This window comes from Stegostoma tigrinum, chromosome 6, assembly GCF_030684315.1.
Source record: "Stegostoma tigrinum isolate sSteTig4 chromosome 6, sSteTig4.hap1, whole genome shotgun sequence".
Lineage (NCBI taxonomy): Eukaryota > Metazoa > Chordata > Chondrichthyes > Orectolobiformes > Stegostomatidae > Stegostoma > Stegostoma tigrinum.
Genome location: NC_081359.1, coordinates 89759996 through 89778384, shown reverse-complemented (window position 1 = coordinate 89778384; position 18389 = coordinate 89759996). Strand labels below are relative to the sequence as shown.

The 18389-nt window shown below is 40.6% G+C and overlaps 1 protein-coding gene across 4 annotated transcripts in view; it reads right to left on the bottom strand.

Annotated features, from left to right (window-relative positions):
• The window catches only part of LOC125453648 (anosmin-1), a 209486-nt gene that overhangs the window by 17614 nt on the left and 173483 nt on the right, over nucleotides 1–18389 (bottom strand). For all 4 annotated transcript variants that reach the window (XM_048533481.2, XM_048533483.1, XM_048533480.2 and 1 more), the window contains 4 exons: nucleotides 14381–14510; nucleotides 5493–5698; nucleotides 5019–5163; nucleotides 316–465 (listed from right to left, as the gene is read on the bottom strand). In XM_048533481.2, the coding sequence (XP_048389438.2) occupies nucleotides 316–465; nucleotides 5019–5163; nucleotides 5493–5698; nucleotides 14381–14510 (631 nt within the window). The remainder of the gene's footprint in view (nucleotides 1–315; nucleotides 466–5018; nucleotides 5164–5492; nucleotides 5699–14380; nucleotides 14511–18389) is intronic.

Here is an 18389-nt window from a genome sequence, read left to right as displayed (position 1 = left end):
TAAGTGTGTTAACCTTGTATGCAATCCAAGGTTCCAATGAATTGTACATCTGCAATTCAATAAAAGTGAGTACAAATAAGAAACCAGTGCCTTATTAAAAATAAATCAACTGGTGAAAATACACCTTTCGCTGTAACAAACATTACTGCCAGACATCCAAAATTAATACCTATGTTCCACTTCTACAGTCTTTGTTTTCTTAATGTTTCTCTATGGATAATGTATTTCATAGTTTCATTCTTACACTGAAGAAAAGGTGAGATTGAATGTCTACGTTACTTAAAGTTGAAGATACTATCTTAAAGTAATACATACCTTCCATTTTCTTCCAGTAAACTTTAACCTGAAGCTGATTGTCCTGATAGAAAGGGGCCCCAACATCAATGAGATGCGTCGTTCTTTTCCCATGAGAAGTTGGGAGGGTGTTGACAACACCATGTCTGGATTTTGTTGCTGAAGATGATCCTTTGAAGAAATAATGCCAGCATTAAACTAATTACTGAAAAATAGCACATTATGTCTTGAGCAGCTGATGAATTACCCCATCCAAATGCAAGTTCTGTTCAATATTTTAGACAAGTTAAGATGTCCTCAATCCCACTGCAGAAAGGAATTTGTGAAAATGGCTGGCTTGGTTCCTACCCATTGTCGCTATTAGTCTATTAGTTAATCATTTGCATTGCAATATTTTTAACATAAGGCTCAACAATGGCAGCAACAGATTAATGCAAGCTAAGCAATGATACTGTCTCTGGAACATAAGAAACCAACACAGATATTTTTGTTCTCCCCACGCAGTTCCAGAGGCAGTATTGCTGATCCATCACACAGGCAGAATGTTTAATCCCCTTGAGCTGGTTCCAAAATTAAGGCATGCACTTCACACACAGTGAAGTTCAGCAGGCACAGAGATTTGTTAGGTAGGCAACAGCCATTTTATGCACAGCAAGATTCCACAAACAGCAATAAGGGAATATGTTGGACCTGCACTCTCCCCCCCCAGCCATTGCTCTGCTCTAGACTTGCCCGCAAAGACCTGTTCCCAGTCTATTCTGGGTCTGTGGCTGCATCCAGCTTTATTTTAATAAAAGCTGTCTTCTCCCAAACCGAACAAACTTACCTGCCAGGATGTTGGTCCCAATGTTGTTCAGGTGCAGACGGTCCCATTTGTACATGTCCCACCTTCCCCAGAAATGGTCCCATTAATTGAAGAATCTAAAACCCTCCCTCTTGCATCAACTCTTGAACCAAGGATTCAACTGTCCTATTTTCCTATTTCTAAACTCACCAGCACGTGGCGTTGGGAGCAATACAGAGATTACCACCATTGAGGCCCTGCTTTTTAAATCTACTAACTAGCTCCCTGAATTCTTGATGTAAGATCTCATGCCTCACTTTGCCAATATCACTGGTATTAATATGTACAACAACCTCTAGTTTATCAAACTCCCCTTTCAGGATGCCCTGCAGCCATTCAGTGACATCCCTGACCATGGCACCAGGGAGACAACACAACATCCTGGTATCACGTCTTTGACCACAGAAATGCCTGCTTCTCCCCTGACTAAAGAATCCCTTATCACTATTGGTCTTCATTTCTTCCTCCTCCCTGCCAGCACAGTCAAACTGCTTGTGATGCCAGAACTCGGCTCTGACTGCATTCCTCTAAGGTACTAGCACCCTCGTCAGCTTCAAAAACAGAAAACCAGTTAGTGAGTGGGACCCGAGAGGACTCGTGAGCATTTGCCTGTTCCTTCTGGGCTGTCTGGTGATCATCCATTTCCTCCTTTTCTCTGATCCCTTGTTATTGCATAAATTGCACTGCTCTTTGTAAAACAGTAGCAACCTGGAGGCATTTGTGTTCTTTTGTGCCTCACAATTAATTTAAAAACCCACTAAAATTTAGATATGGTGTAAGTTGGAATTTTGACTAAATCTGTCCAAAAATGGTGAATATAAAAATGCGTCTTAACAACACTAAACTGTGCATTTGGCCACTAAGTGAAATTTATGTTTTTGCTTGATGAATTGCAGACTTGTGCTTGACATCACGATCAATCAAGACACAAATAACTCAAATTTGATGTTTAAATTTGTCTCCAATCTGTTTCTGAAAAGTGGGGCAACTTTGCATTATGTTACGCATATACTAAATGTTTTCAAAAGCACTATCTATTGCCTTATGGATTAGCATGTTGACTCAGAGTAAGTTATTGAACTTAAAGCTAAAGTCTTTTGTAAATTTGACAGTACTTTATTTGTTTTAGTTATAGTTGCTTTTTGACTATATTCACTCTTAGAAACTCATCAGCCAGATGAAGTCAATTCAATGTATTTGACAACTATCACCTTTGTTGTGAGACTAAAAGAAGTCACCGTGTGGGGTTTATAGTTCTACTCTCTCGCATGATACAGTCTGAAGAATACAGCATTTCCCAGTTAATCAGCAGCCTGTACTGAAAATTAAATTACATTTAGTGAACTATAATCAGGTTTCTTGCTGGATTATCTTTTTGCTTACATTCTAACAGTAGCACTTGAAAGTTGGGATGATAAAATATTACTCTGAAAGTAGTCCCATCTTTAAAAGACACAAAATGTGACAACATGTAAGAAATATGGGAAACCAGGCGTATAGTGAGATCTTGAAGAATTAAGAGGACAAGAGAATTCATTGTTGCTGGAGTCAAAGGTGATACTATTATAATTTTGTCTGAGAAGCTAAAAGTTTTGCTTACTCTCTGATCTCACTTGTGGAAGACTATGAAGTCATTTAATATCTGTTCTGTGTGATTTAATACAAAAGTAAAGAAATTCTACAGTCATTCAATATGTTTTATGACATAATGGAATGAATGTTGAAGGCTCTTGTTTTTGTCAGTCTTTTCATATCTCAAATTTCCATCTAACCTGAAATCTGAACAAAATTATGCAAGATTTGTTTTTGTTTATCATGTAGTAAGATGTACCGTAGTGGCCGTGTGATATGCAACAAACTGGAGGCTATTGTCGGTAGTAATGGCAAACTACGTACAAAAGTACAGAAGCCTTACTCTACCTACTCACTTGACTGCAATCATACCTGCCCCTCAACCTGATTGCAAAGCCTCTCTGTGCCTGTCTACAAAACCCTGATGTTCACACCTCTCCCTGAATGCCAGTCCAAAATCACTCCCGCTCATCTCCATTGCCAAATTGACTTCCAATTCTGCTACCTTCCTCATCTCTTGTCGTAGCCATGACAAATAGGAGAGAAATGTAGACAAAATGTAAGAAAAAAGGCAAACAAACAATATAAGAAACAAATGTGAAATGGTGGCAAAGCAAACAAAGACAGGACAACAAAAGTCACAGAGGAAATCTAGATTTGAAGATGTGAAGGAAGAGACGAAAAGGGCACTTTTCACAGTGACAGTCATTGATAGGACAGATGTTGTTCTCTCACCATCTGTAATATACTCCACTATAAAGCCACTGACCACCAGAGACTCTCAGAATTGCAGATCCACAATTCTCTGGGAAATTGCAATTTTTTCTGGGAATATTATCACAGTCTTACACAGTATCCCAATAGCATAAATATATTTGAGAAGAAATTGATAAGTGTACGAGGAGAACAGGAATAGAAGGATATAATGGCAGCGTTGCATGAAATAAGGTGGGAGGAGGTTTATATGGAGCACAAAACAATAGCATAAACCTGTTTGGTTGAATGGCTAGTACTATGCTGTAGATACTGTGGGGTATTTTTAACTTCAGGTCAGACATCAAAATGTTAACAATTATGATTCCAATTCCAAAGTGACTCCAGCCAGTTTAAATGCAGGTGGATTTTGGAGGTGACCAATTCACTGTCAGTGGTGGTCTGGCCACATCCATCTGTGTTGATATGTTTCACTGATATTGTTTGGTTTTACTGGGTCTTGAGAATCTCAATGGACATAAGGTGGGGTTACCTAGATCCATTAGGCAAGTGTTTTAATAGCACTGTTTGTTAACTAGGTAAAGCAGGGGTATTTCCTCCAGGCCTAACCAGCTAATCTTCAAACACTCTCCATACACTCTTCAGTGCCTGCTGTGTGAACTTGTCCAGCAAACCACTCCCCCATGCTATCATGACCCCACAACCACCATCTCACTGCTGTCACTGTCTGTGATCTCTCCCCACTGCATCCTCCTACATTAGGCTTTCCCTCTCCACTGCTAATTAGCCTGTCAATCAGGTAACTTGTGTAACTCCTCCAACTCCCACCTGAATGTACAGTTCAATCAAGATATAATTACATGGACAGTATACAAAGGGGAGGGGCAAATAGAGTTTCAAGGAACATTGAGTATTGATGAAAAAATATATATATTGCCCAAGTTTTTTGCCTTGCACTCATCAGGATAACTTACAAGAAATACCAAAGGGTAAACAACATTTATTTTACATGAGAAGTGAGTGTTGACAGTTTGGCAAATCAATTCATGCAAATTGTTCTGTTGAGGGCAAGTCAAAAAATCTTTGACAAACTGTGTGTTTTTCAGCAATACTCAAATCTCCAATACATGATATCTTCCCCTACAAAAAAAATGAACTGACGGCAGGAATTGCAGTGGATCTTATATGGGGGAGGGTAATTTGATGGATTAGTCATTCATTACTGTACTGTCCACTCAATAAGTACCGATTTATTTCACACACTTTGACAATAGAAATTAAACAGCTGAAATTGCTGGTAAAAATGTTACAATGTGAAATGTTTTATGAGTCAGAACAAAATTACTTTCTTATCTGTTTTGACCCATTCACTTTGGTTGGGATGGTGCCTCTGCTAAATTAATGGGGTTTGATAGGGCTACATCAAGTCTAACATCACCCACAGTGATTTCCAGGTGTAGGTTGTAAAATAGTTCCTTTTAAATTAAGATCTCAGCACAATGAGCATTAAACCACAATCCTAAGCTATTTTAGCAACATAGCATTACCACAGCTATTAACAATGCCATAATCAGCAAAGAAAATGATCCCTTACTTGTGTTGGGTATTCGAGGTGTGCCAAAATACAGAGAGACTTTGGCACCTTTTAGACGCACTTGACCCCAGTAGGTTACAGCTTGCAGGTCCACTAAATAGCTGCTGTTAGGCTGGAGATCTTCCAGGACCACATGGTTTTGAGACTGCGAGGGGTATAAAATACTCTTGATATCATACAGTACACAGCCTCATTACAAACATTCAACTTATGCTTCCAACATTGAATAGAGACAAAACATTTAAAATGGTCCTTGAAAACAGAATGCCTGTGTTTTATTGAACCACTCTCCAAATATAGCCTTTGTTTACCAAATAAAATGGCATATAATCACCGTAAATTGTTAAGTGAATGCACACAAATATGCCATGTTGTACTATATTAATGTTCCACGGTGTGGGAAAGGCATTACCACACAAAGTACTTCTGTCTCATGCTATTTCCTTTTGTTTTAAAGTTGCTGACCACACTCACCCCATTTATGGTTTTCCTTCTTTTCTTTTTGGCTGGCGCTCCTGACTTCGCACTAACAGTCCAACTCCAGAACACTTTGTAATGGTGCACAGGAATATCAGGCTCTTCCAACATGTCCCAGACGATCTTTGCTGTGACAGTGCCATCATTATTTGCAGTAAAATTGCTGACTCTCACACTGGATGGTGCAGGTGGGGCTGAAGGATCTGAAACCACACAGAGTAAATCAAGGCAAGGTGAAGATTTAACACCCTGCCGCATACGATTGTTGCACTTAGAAATGTGAGTTCAAGTGTTTAACACTTGCTCTGCTTCAGAAGTACAATACAGTAGACATCTTGGGAAGTACCAATAATTCTTAAAATGTGCACAAATCAAATTTTAATTATAGCCTTAAGGTTTTTGCACGTTTTATCCTTTCTCTATTGTTACTGGTTCGTCTCTCACCCAATATATAAGGATAAATTGCTTTGAAATGGAGAGGTCCATAAAACTCATAATTGGCACTTAAAGGGGTGATTTCCAACATAGCTCTTCTGCTGACAAACAGCTGGAAGAGAGTGTGTGGTCAACAGCTGAATTTCCAACCCATGCCATGGCATGCTAGGCTCCTCTTAGAGTATGAAGTTGCAAAATTCTTCTTTTAATATCCTTTTTAGCCTACATTCTATCTGAAGAGCAGAACTTGCGTTCTGTCCTCTTTGAGGCAACCTTTTGACTTTAAATTCCAGGCATTCCAGGTGAATGAAAGTATAGTCAGTTGGAGTATCAATCTTTTACATTGCCTTAAAATTGTACCGTCACACCCTCCATAAAACAGCACCTCTTAATGGATCACAACGACCTTTACTATATTAGTAAGGCTATGCTCATACTTGCCACAGCCTTCCAGTAATCACCCTGCTGAGGATTTTTGGATCAATAGCAAAACTTCTCATTGGAAAACACAAGCACTTCTTCAGCTGTAGCTCTGTTGTTTTTGGCTCTGTGTTAAATAAAACTATACCATCCCACTACTCATTGCTGAATGGGCTTGTCCAGGCCCTGTCTTCTCACTCAACTAAATCTGTAGTCACATGCCTCTCAGCAGCAATGTCAAGGAGGCTAATATGGTGCCTTGACAGAAAATCTGATTTGGAAATTGAGACTGAAATAACATTTTGCAGAGAACTTTGCTTCCAATCTCCTTGAATACTAACTGCTACATGAGGATCCCTTACAGCCAGACCTCTCGGATTAGTGGGTGTCTGCCTCCGTCTTTGTCTCCTGCTCCCCCATTGTAAGACAGACAATGGCCCTTCACACTTCAATATTTTTCTGGAGAAATTCTGGCAAATCTCAGGGCATGGATCAGCAGATAATAGGGAACTTTGAGTCATAGATATGTAGGGTTTTTACAGTACTGGATTGGGTTTGAACTCACAGCTTCAGAGTCTGAAAACCTGCCCAATGCAGAGGACAACAAAAAAAGGATTAACTTAATTATTTTGTTAATTTAATACCAAGAAATTAAGTGAAGAAAATGAGTAAGATATACATCATCCTTTTCTGGGTTGCCTTTTTATTAAAAGAGAATGATCTCTTCCAACAAAATGTTATTCTTAGATGATCACCAGATCAAAATCTTCTTTCTGAATTCTGACCATCTGCCTGAGTGGAACACTCAGTTAAGGTCCTGTTAATTTTGAAGGGCTCTGAAATTATGCAAGCTGCTTGCCTTCTTTTGGTACATTAGTTTACCAACTACAGTGAATTGGGCAACAATGTCTGTGACTGGTGTTGCCAAACTGCAGATCTGGGATGAGCAATAGGGATCAACAGATGGGACCTGTGGAGGTGTGTCTCAGAAGTTTCAGTTCTGACATTAACTCTGCAGTATCTTTAACATGCGTACGTTTTTTAAGCTCTGAGATCCAGTCTTTAGGCCTCAAATGGTTTTCTTTAAATACACACGCACTGTTTTTGGAATTTGCGTCCATCTCACCTTGTACCAATATCACCCTGTCTCCAGTTCCCCGTTTTGACTCTGCGGCTGTGCCAATTGTCAGGCATTAAAGTCATCACAACCATTTTGGAAATCCAGTTTGGGAAGCCCTGGTTTAAGAACTGTTTGTCCATATCTTGGTTGGAAACATATTTTCTGTGTCACTTAATTTCATATGCTATCCAAAATTACCTTCACATCAGAAGTCAGCCATGTAAAACACTGTATTTTGTATGTAATGTCTGCTATTCTTGAGAGAAATATTCTTTCAATGATCCAGGGCATTAATCAGTTATTAAAAATTAGATAATGGAACTCTGGATTTCAGCAAATAATAACTTTGATAAACTTCCATGTCTCAACACATGGACTCTGATGGCCATTTGTAAAAGCCAACATCCATAGTTGGTTACAGCTCGTAATTCAGGACTAGCATAAGTGATGGATAATATTAAGGCTCTCCATTTTAAAGACTTCTTGTTGTCATCAGGAGAGTAATTAGTGAAATTTCAGAACAGGAAGAAATAATTATTCAGATTATAACAACACACCCAAGACTCATGCATGTCTCTGATAAGTCTATCTGAGCAACCCTTAGGACAACTAATGTAACATAAACAGATTAGGTTATCATTTGATATTTTTCTTTGTCCAATATTCTGAAGTTTAAACAAATAATCGAGACCATTTCCTGTTAATGTGCCAGAAATCTCATGGTGACATTTCATCCAATTGCTTTGTACACAAGGCCACACAAACAGGGCTCAATGGTTGTTGCTTTTAAGAGTATTGCACTTTTGTAAAAGGCAAAGAAAACTTTAAAAGAAAATCTGAAAACCCTGGATGAAATCAAGATTTTAAAAGTTTTTGGGACCAAAATCTTAAGACCCACTGTCAGAAGAATATATATATTAATGTAATAACGATAATATATAAATGAAAGGTCTGCCCGGTTAGAAGGTTAAATCCTGTATGTCCCTCTCTCTCTCTCTTTCTACTCTCATTACGTGTAACTGTGGTGCTTTACAGAGGCAGCTCAGCTAAGTTATTTATCAGTTCTGCCACACATCTTCCCAAACCTTAGCGATGCAATTAGTAGGCAGAGCTCCACTGATGCAAACTCTGACATTTTCAATCAAACAGAATGCTTTATGAAAATAGATTTGAAAACTGATTAACTTATACTTTCCCTGTGAAAAAGAAATCCTCACTGATTATACAGCTAATCAGGGAGAACAAAAGGAAGATTATTGTTGTACTAAACACATTACTGTATTGTGGCAGCCCACAGAACATTCTCTAGACTCATTCTGGGGATGGAGCATCATCAAAAGAGAAGATATTGGGTTTGTACTCCTTGCAATTTAGAAGAATGACAGGCAATCTTATTAAAACATACTAGATTCTTAGGGGACTTGGCAGGGTGGAGGGAGAGGTGGTTTTCCCCTTGTGGAAGAGACAATGACCAGAGGGCATAATGTCAGGGTAAAGGAATGCACTTTTAACAATGGAATGAGGAATAATTTATTTTCTCAGCAATATTAAATCTGTGGACTTCATGACTGCAGTCAGCTGACAAGGCTCGGTCATTAAGTATAGGCAAGGCTAGCATAGAGAGATTTTTATTCAGTACGAGGTCAAAAATTAAAAAGGAAAAACAGAAAATGAGTTGAGGATGATCAGATCAGCCATGATTTCATTTAATGGTGGAGCAGGCTAACAACAATATGAAATAAGGATCAAGAGGAGGCCACTCAACCCTTTGTGCCTATTCTGCTATTCAATAAGATCATGGCTGATCTGATTAACTGTACATTCCAGCATATCCCCGACTATCTTTCATCTGCTTGGTAATCACTAGATGGGATACTCTTTGAGTACACAATGGATTGTTAAATACATTTCAAATTTTTTATGGTTTAACCAAATTTTCCCTGTAAACTCCTCAGTTGTGAAGATGGTGGGACTTCTATTAACAGCACATGCAATGAATTTGAAGCTTGACACAGTCTTGACCATCCAGTGGGTATTACACCTTTCACTGATTTTTTTTATTTCTACTTAATTCTTTTTACTAATTAAGCTACCCCCAGTTATAAATTTTAATTATTGCTAATATTCTTTTGTTCTCTTTATCTTTCAAAATGTGTTTCAAGAACAGAAATAAAAAAAAGCAATTTAGGTGACATATTAGTTAGGACAAAAGCATCAAGGAAGTTTTCAAACAGTTGAGTTCTTTTCATATTTTGGGTAATGGGCATTCGGAAAGCATCCACTTGGAGAAATATCTAACAAAGTCTTACGAGTTAAAAGAAAAAGAATAATAAAAGAACATATTTAGGTCAGGGGCAGGAGGTTTAGGAGAGATATGAGGAAAATGTATTTACGCAGAGGGTGGTGGAATCACTGCCTGTAAAAGGTGTAGATGCAGACATCCTTATAACATTTAAGAACTATTCAAGTGTGTACTAGCAATGTCAAGGCATACAAGGCTTTGAGCCATGTGTTGAAAAAATGGGATCAAAATAGTTCTGTGGTAGTTTTTGATTGATACAGACACAATGGGCCAAAGGGTCTTTTGCTATGCTGCAGACTCTAGGAATCTAAACACGAGCAGGTTTGCAGATCGAGTATTCATGGGAAGTCTGACTTGCAAAGTGGGAGAGAATTCCTTATCTGCACCATTTGGAGTCGTAAGTGTTCTTGATAAACTAGCTGGCAATAAACTCAGACATTTACAGTGCAGAAGGAGACCATTTGGCCCATCATGTTTGCAGCAGTCAACAAAGATCTGACTGCACTAATCTCATTTTCCAACTCTCGCTCCATAGTACCAGAGGCTATGGCAATGCAACTGATCATGTAAATCCTAATTATATGTTACAAGAATTGCTGACTCAATCCCCTTTTCAGGTAGTGGTTTTGAGACTCTCAGCACCCTCTGGGTAGAAAAGTTTCTCCACAACTCACCTTATAGCCTTTTAGCTCTTACTTCAATTTAGTTACACATAGTTTTCAGAGAAAACTCATACTTGCAAGATGGATGTTTCCTAAAATTTGAATAAGAGATTTCAATTACTGTGTCCTTGAAACCTTTAAGGAATGGAATTGACCAGTGCCATTGACTGTATCTCATAGAAACATAGACACTAAGGGCAGGATTAGGCCATTCAGCCCTTTGATCATACTCCATTATTCAGTATGATCTTGATTGGCCTCTATCTTAATGCCATATTCCCACTTGCTCAGCACACTCTTTGATGCCTTTAAAACATAAAAAAGTTTCTTGAATATGCACAGTGATCCAGCCTCCACTGTCTACTGTGCCACTACCTTAATAAAGAAATGTTTCCTCTTCTCAGTCCTAAATGGCCAATTCCATATCCTGTGATGGCAATCCTGACTCTAGGCTTCCCAACTCAGAAGAAGTATCCTCCCAGTACCTAGTCTGTCCAGCCTTGTTAGCATTTTATACATTTCAATAAGATCCCCTCCTATTCGTCTAAAGTCACATGACTGCAGGCCCAACCGAACCAATCTCTTCTCATATGACAGTCCCCTGTATCAGCCTAGTCAGCTTTCATTGCACTTCCTCAACGGCAAATATATCCTTTCTGGGGGAGGGTGATTAAAACTGTGTACAATACTGCAGCTGCCATCTCAGTAAGGCCCTGTAACAGCAGTGAGACATCCCTACTTCTGAAATCCTCTTCTAATGAAGGCCAATACACCATTTGCCTTCCTAATTGCTTGCTGCACCTGTCTACTCTCATTAAAAAAAGAATACAGGCATGGACTATTTTCTAAATGATGAGAAAATTCATAAAGCAGAGGTACAAAGGGATATGGGAGTGTTGGTCCACGATTCTCTAAAGGTCAACTTGCAGGTAGAGTCCGTGATTAAGAAAGCAAATGTAAATGTTGTCATTTATCTCAAGAGGGTTGGAATATAAAAGCAGTGATGTGCTTCTGAGAATTTATAAAGCTCTAGTTAGGCCCCATTTAGAATACTGTGTCCAAATTTAGGGCCCACACCTCAGGAAGGACATACTAGCCCTAGAGTGTGTCCAGCGGAGATTCACACGGATAATCCCTGGAATGGTTGGTTTAGCATACGATAAATGGCTGAGGACCCTGGGATTGTATTCATTAGAGTTTAGAAGGTTGCGGGGAGATCTAATAGAAACTTACAAGATAATGTATGGCTTAAAAAGGGTGGACGCTAGGAAGTTGTTTCCGTTAGGCAGGGAGACTAGGACCCATGGGCACAGCCTTAGAATTAGAGGGGGTAAATTTAAAACAGAAATGAGGAGACATTTCTTCAGCCAGAGAGTGGTGGGCCTGTGGAATTAATTGCCACGGAGCGCAGTGGAGGTCGGGACATTAAATGTCTTCAAGGCAGAGATTGATAAATTCTTGATCTCACAAAGAATCAAGGGCTACAGGGAGAGTGCAGGGAAGTGGAGTTGAAATACCCAATAGCCATGATTAAATGGCGGAGTGGACTCGACGGGCCGAATGGCCTTACTTCAACCCCTATGTCTTATGGTCTTATGGACTGGAGTACAAGGTCAACCAGATCCCTTTGTGCATCAACATTTCCCAACATATCACCATTTAAGCAATACCGTGCTTTTCACAAAGATCAGTTAATTCACTTGGCTGGACAGCCAGTTTGTTCAAACAGACTGATGCCAAAGAAGTGTATAACTTCATATTTATCCATGCTACACTGCATCTGCCATGTGTTTGCCCCCGCACCCTGAAGCCTCCTTGCATCCTCCTCACAACTCACAATCCTACCTTGGTTTGTGTTATCATCAAACGCAGAAACACGAGGGCAGCACGGTGGCTCAGTGGTTAGCACTGCTGCCTGACAGAACCAGGGAGCCAGGTTCAATTCCAGCCTTGGGCGACTGTCTGTGTGGAGTTTGCACATTCTCCCTGTGTCTCTGGGTGCTCTGGTTTCCTCCCACACTCTAAAGATGTGCAGGGTAGGTGGACTGGCCGTGCTAAATTGCCCATAGTGTTCAGAAAGGCGTAGATTAGGGGGATGGGTCTAGGTGGGATGGTCTGAGTTTTGGTGCGGATTTGTTGGGCCAAAGGGCCTGTTTCCACGCTGTAGGGATTCTAATTCTATTTGGTTCCCAGTTGAACTACATCGCAAAATGGTACTATCCCAAAAGGCTGTCAAAAAGCTTACTGCCTCTTTCTTAGATTTTTATTACTGCAGCTTATATATTCCATCACATAATATTTTAATATGTTTGTTTTAATAAGGATTAAGTGAAACAAATGCGTAAAATTAACATAGTTTACGTATCATAACTGAAATCTTTGCATTTTAACATTTAGGCTGACAACTGTAATATTTTACATTTGCCTTAATGTGCAGATTGAGGATATCCAACAAAAATCAAAATTCTGATTTATTTTCTGCAGTAATGCTGAATTTCGTGCTGAACAAGCCAGAGATATTAATCATACACATGTAAAATGTTTCCACCCAGTACATCAGGCTCTAAATTGGGCTTCAACAGGGCTGGAAGGCTTGAAAAAAATGGCAGCATCATTATGCATTCTGCTGCCATTTTAAGGAAGCACAGTTTTCCTGAGAGTGAAGAGGAAGTGCACGCCTCCTAATCCACCTGCACTCCTAAACAGGCCAATCTAAAGTTGGTAAGAGGTTTTTTTAAAGGACAAGTCTGCAACCTCTTGGAATCCAGCCAGCAGGAGCTAGTGTTCAGTGGCTGTCTGAATCAAACCACCTGCAGGCAGGTGAGGACCATGCCTGGAATTAGGCTTGGAGAGGTGAAGGAAGGGCAGCAGCAGTTATTACATTGTCCAGTGGGTTAGTTGGCAGCCTCCTGGCAAATCATGGGCAGTGGAGAAGCGGGCAAGCCGATTTGGATTTCACCTGGACAATAGGGAGAGCGTGGCTGGGAAAGGAAAGGAGAAGCAGAACAGAAACTTGAACAGAATCTACAGGCAGAGACAAAAGGTACATGTAAACAACCAAGAATCAGTGCCAAAGAGATTGCAACTTGTTAAGGAGATGTCCTCATTAGTGAAATCTCACTATAGTGCATGACTCAGGGGGTGGCAGATGTCCTCTCACCAAGTGTCAACAACGCATTAAATTCATAACTGATGGGATACCACAGGCTCACTCAGAAGGTCCTGGACCAGTCAGGTAGTTCCTGGCAATACCATCCTGCAAGGATGCCAGTCATTGTGCTATGGCATTGTACTCCAACTAACCTGGCCCTCCAGAGTTGTGGGTTATGAGGACAGTGAGGCCCTGGATGGGGACAATTCTTCAGCGGAGGAGGAACAGGAGAACAGGAAAGAGAGAAACTGGAGGCAGAGGGAGGCGATGACAAACAGAAAAATGTCCATCCTGCACATCAGGGTGGCCTCCTCCTCCCTCCTCTCTCCCATGGGTGCCAGGTTTTGACTGTCCTGTGAGCTGTAAATTATTTATATTTGACATTCAAGTTTCATTATTGTAATTCTAATATTTGCTGGATCTTCATAGTTCATGAACTGAAAACGTTTAGAAAGGGGTCAGACTTCTCAATCTTCCTGGATTTCTTTTGCAATCTCGATGTTAATGTTTAACAAGGCTGTTCATAAAGGAAATAAAGGAATCAAATTGTTTTCATTGTAGGCAGTAGATTTACCAAAGATTATGAATGCAGTCGCAAAGAATGTTTCATTCTGGTGAGACTACTAACTATATTCACCACAAAACCACAGTTATTTCAGGCATTTAACTAAATCTGGGAAAATCCACCTGTTTCAAGGCCTTTAAACAAAGGGAGAAAAATAAAACAATGAGAGCAGTTCTTATCCCTGACTGACAGATACCAGGCTAGTGTAAGTTGTAAACAATAGTACAAACCTTTTGAGGAGCGGAAGTGTTTGCTGGGCGCAGTGAATCCTCTTGTACCGTGTACATTAACGGCAGCGACACGGAACTGATACCACCGACTGGGACGGATGTCAGGCAACTGAACCCGCTCTTCTGTGGTCTGGTGGCATAAAGAACAGGTTTTTTTTCGAATGGTTTTAAGAAATTCAAATGAATAATTTGTGTCAAATCAGCACCAACAGGAATCACACTAATTTGTGCATGAGGCACATTTGTGGGCACTACTCCTAAAGTTCAGGCAGAAACATGATGACATATCAGGCCCCTCACAGGCTGGGTGAAGAGTTGATGGGAGATCCGCATTGGCAGGATTTTTCCTGGAGTCAATCCCCAGAGTGTAGCAGTGAGAACTGCCCAGCAGCGCCACAAGGCTGGCTGGCTGACTGATGAGCAACCCTGGAAAACCCAGGATTACGGAGCACACTGGACACAGCACAGTGATGTGGGCGGGTTTCTTACATTCGGGGGTCGCAGGGTGTTGCAGGCAAAGAAGTCAGAAGTAAGGGATGGGAGGTGGTAACCGGCTGGCTATACCCCACTCCTCCCCTCTGGTCTAGTCCCTGGGTCAAGTTCTGATCAAGAGTCCCACACTAACCCCCTGCCCTACCTAAGAGGACATGATGCTCAGGGGATAACAGCAGCTATTACCTGCAGCTGGGTGAATGCTAATGGTGGTAGCCTGAGAGCCTCAAGCTTCTTTAATTGCCCATTTAAGGATTTCAATGGCAGTGGGATGGGCTGGCCAAGCATTAATTCCAGTGTAGGTATAAAGGCAACAGGTTTGCATATACCACCCTGTCTAACTCAATGCCTTTCTTGCCTCCAACCTCATCTCCTCTAGGTGCAGAAGATTCCACTCATGCCACAAATATTGGTTGTGCCCAGTAAATGACACTTCTGACACTTCTCAATATACCTGGCATTGACATACAGGAGCTGTGGTTGTTCATTGCCCTACGTAACACATTTATAATGCGTTGTGGCGTAACAAGCACTGGGATTCTCTCCAGAACCACATTATAAAAGCTTTGTGCTAAGGGTCAGCAAACTAATTGACATTGAAGGACACTGTACCCAAGGCCAACCTTAACCTCACTCAATGTGCAAACTCTTTGGTTGTGACTTGACATTGATAAAACATAAACTTTAGATAACTTTCTTCCTTCCTAATCCAGGAATACAGTCGGTCCCCAATTTACGAAGGTCAGACTTACAAACATTCATACTTACGAACACAATCCCACAAAAGGGTGTAATTTTAAAACCCAAACAGTTCCTACACTTACAAAAGGCTGCAGTATACTGTCGAGCATTGTGTTTTGAGTTGCATACAAATTGAGTTGCAAATGGATTCTAGAATGGAATCTGGTCACAGCCTGGGGACTGCCTGTGTTTAGCTTTACTGTAATGTCTACAGCATCATCATGACTGAGATAAATAATCTGAGTAACAAACAGGTAGAGGGGCAGGAGAAATTATCTTGGGGAATGAGGAAATGGCACACACATTGAACAGATGCTTTGTCCATCTTCAGAATGGAGGGCTCAAGTTTCATACCGAAACTATGAGCTAAAACAAAAGGGCAAATGAAAAATATAAATATCAGCACAGCAAAAAATACTGGAGAAAACTGAGGGACTAAAATCTGACATCTACAGGTCCTGAGCACCAACAATCTATGGTTCTGTAAAAAGATAGTATTTTGTCCTTTTTTTTAAAGAGACATTTTAATACTGAGGTGAAGAGCTGTCTTGTTGGAAAGCTAGTAAACAGTTTGTGAGGAGTTAGGGTTTTTTTTAAATTGGAACAATAGAAGCAGGGATGGGTGTGGCCTTCTCTCATGGATCTGGATGTCTAATTTTTAGTTCTTTAGCTTTGAGATTCAGTATCAGTTGCTATTGGAATCTCACCAGGATTGGAGTAAAGGTCTCCTGACTGTTTCTCTCTCTTAGCTTTTGCTTGATATTTTTTCCTCTTTCTCTGCCGCCAGGTTGCGTGTGAGAAAATCTGATTTTTGAATATTCCTTTTGGCCAAGGGGTGTGTCTATGGGATGTCACTGTATTGGAATAGTTAATTAATAACAGTTACCGAATAGGATGGCAAATAAAAATGTGAGTTACTTGTTGTTAATAAAGTGTGAAGCTGGATGAACACAGCAGGCCAAGCAACATCTCAGGAGCACAAAAGCTGACATTTCGGGCCTAGACCCTTCATCAGAGAGGGGGATGGGGAGAGGGTTCTGGAATAAATAGGGAGAGAGGGGGAGGCGGACCGAAGATGGAGAGAAAAGAAGATAGGTGGAGAGGAGAGTATAGGTGGGGAGGTAGGGAGGGGATAGGTCAGTCCAGGGAAGACGGACAGGTCAAGGAGGTGGGATGAGGTTAGTAGGGAGGAAATTGAGGTGCGGCTTGGGGTGGGAGGAAGGGATGGGTGAGAGGAGGAATAGGTTAGGGAGGCAGAGACAGGCTGGGCTGGTTTTGGGATGCAGTGGGGGGAGGGGAAGAGCTGGGCTGGTTGTGTAGTGCAGTTGTGGGAGGGGACGAACTAGGCTGGTTTGGGATGCGGTGGGGGGAAGGGGAGATTTTGAAGCTTGTGAAGTCCACATTGATACCATTGGGCTGCAGGGTTCCCAAGCGGAATATGAGTTGCTGTTCCCAGTCACGAACCATTTCAACTCCCCCTCCCATTCTTTAGATGACATGTCCATCATGGGCCTCCTGCAGTGCCACAATGATGCCACCCGTAGGTTGCAGGATTTCCTTATCGAAGAAGCTATTGATGCCAGCAAGGAGAATATTGAAGCACAGCGCCATAGAGAGAATCTCTGTTTGTAATTTTCTAAATATGAAGTTATGATACCAAGCTATGAAAATCTGTAAGTAATTATGCAGGAATATAGATTCTTGCTGCAAAAATAAAATACCACCTCCATGAATTTCAGTGTTTAAAGAAGAACTACCTCTAAGTTTTAGAGATAATGGGAACTGCAGATGCTGGAGAATCCAAGATAATAAAATGTGAGGCTGGATCAACACAGCAGGCCAAGCAGCATCTCAGGAGCACAAAAGCTGATGTTTCGGGCCTAGACCCTTCATCAGAGAGGGTTAGGATTAGTAGGGTCTGATGAAGGGTCTAGGTCCGAAACGTCAGCTTTTGTACTCCTGAGATGCTGCTTTGCCTGCTGTGTTCATCCAGCCTCACATTTTATTATCTACCTCTAAGTTTTGTTTGTTTCTGTTTCCTTCATCTTCTTTTCTCACACTCAGACAAATTATGAAATAGAATTAGGTAGAAGTTTGTAGCAGTAACAATTAATCAAACTGGCCCACACTTATCATGGACCTCAAGCAAACGTTGAAACAAATTTGTTTAAAAAAGATGTACTTTTAACAATGATAAAATATTCAAACATTAGTAAGCAAAGAAACAAAGCTGCCAGTGCAGTGATAATGGGAACTGCAGATGCTGGAGAATCCAAGATAACAAAGTGTGAAGCTGGATGAACACAGCAGGCCAAGCAGCATCTCAGGAGCACAAAAGCTGCCAGTGCAATGCAGTTTTATTTTATTAAACCCACAAGGTGCATTTCCTCAAAGGCTGTTGATATGGGTTCACTGGGGGCAGACAATGCCATGTATATTGTTGGTATAGCATCAGTAATAACTGTGTCAGTTATTGTACTCTACACTCTGAGACAGAAATCATTTCCAAACCCTTAAGAATATTTATCATCAGTAAACTGACTACAGTCGTAAAACTACATGTAGAGGTAAACAGGACACTATCCAATTAGCTGACTGATAATTGACATAGTTTTTCATGAAATTTTGGTTTTACACAGGTCTATCTGCTGATCCCTCCATGTTTTTCAAATAAAAAGCATTTGCTGTGACAGGATTTCTATTTGGAGTTTTGATTTATAAAACACTCCAGCTGCAAACTGGTAAACCACATACAATCAAAAAATGTCACAACAAA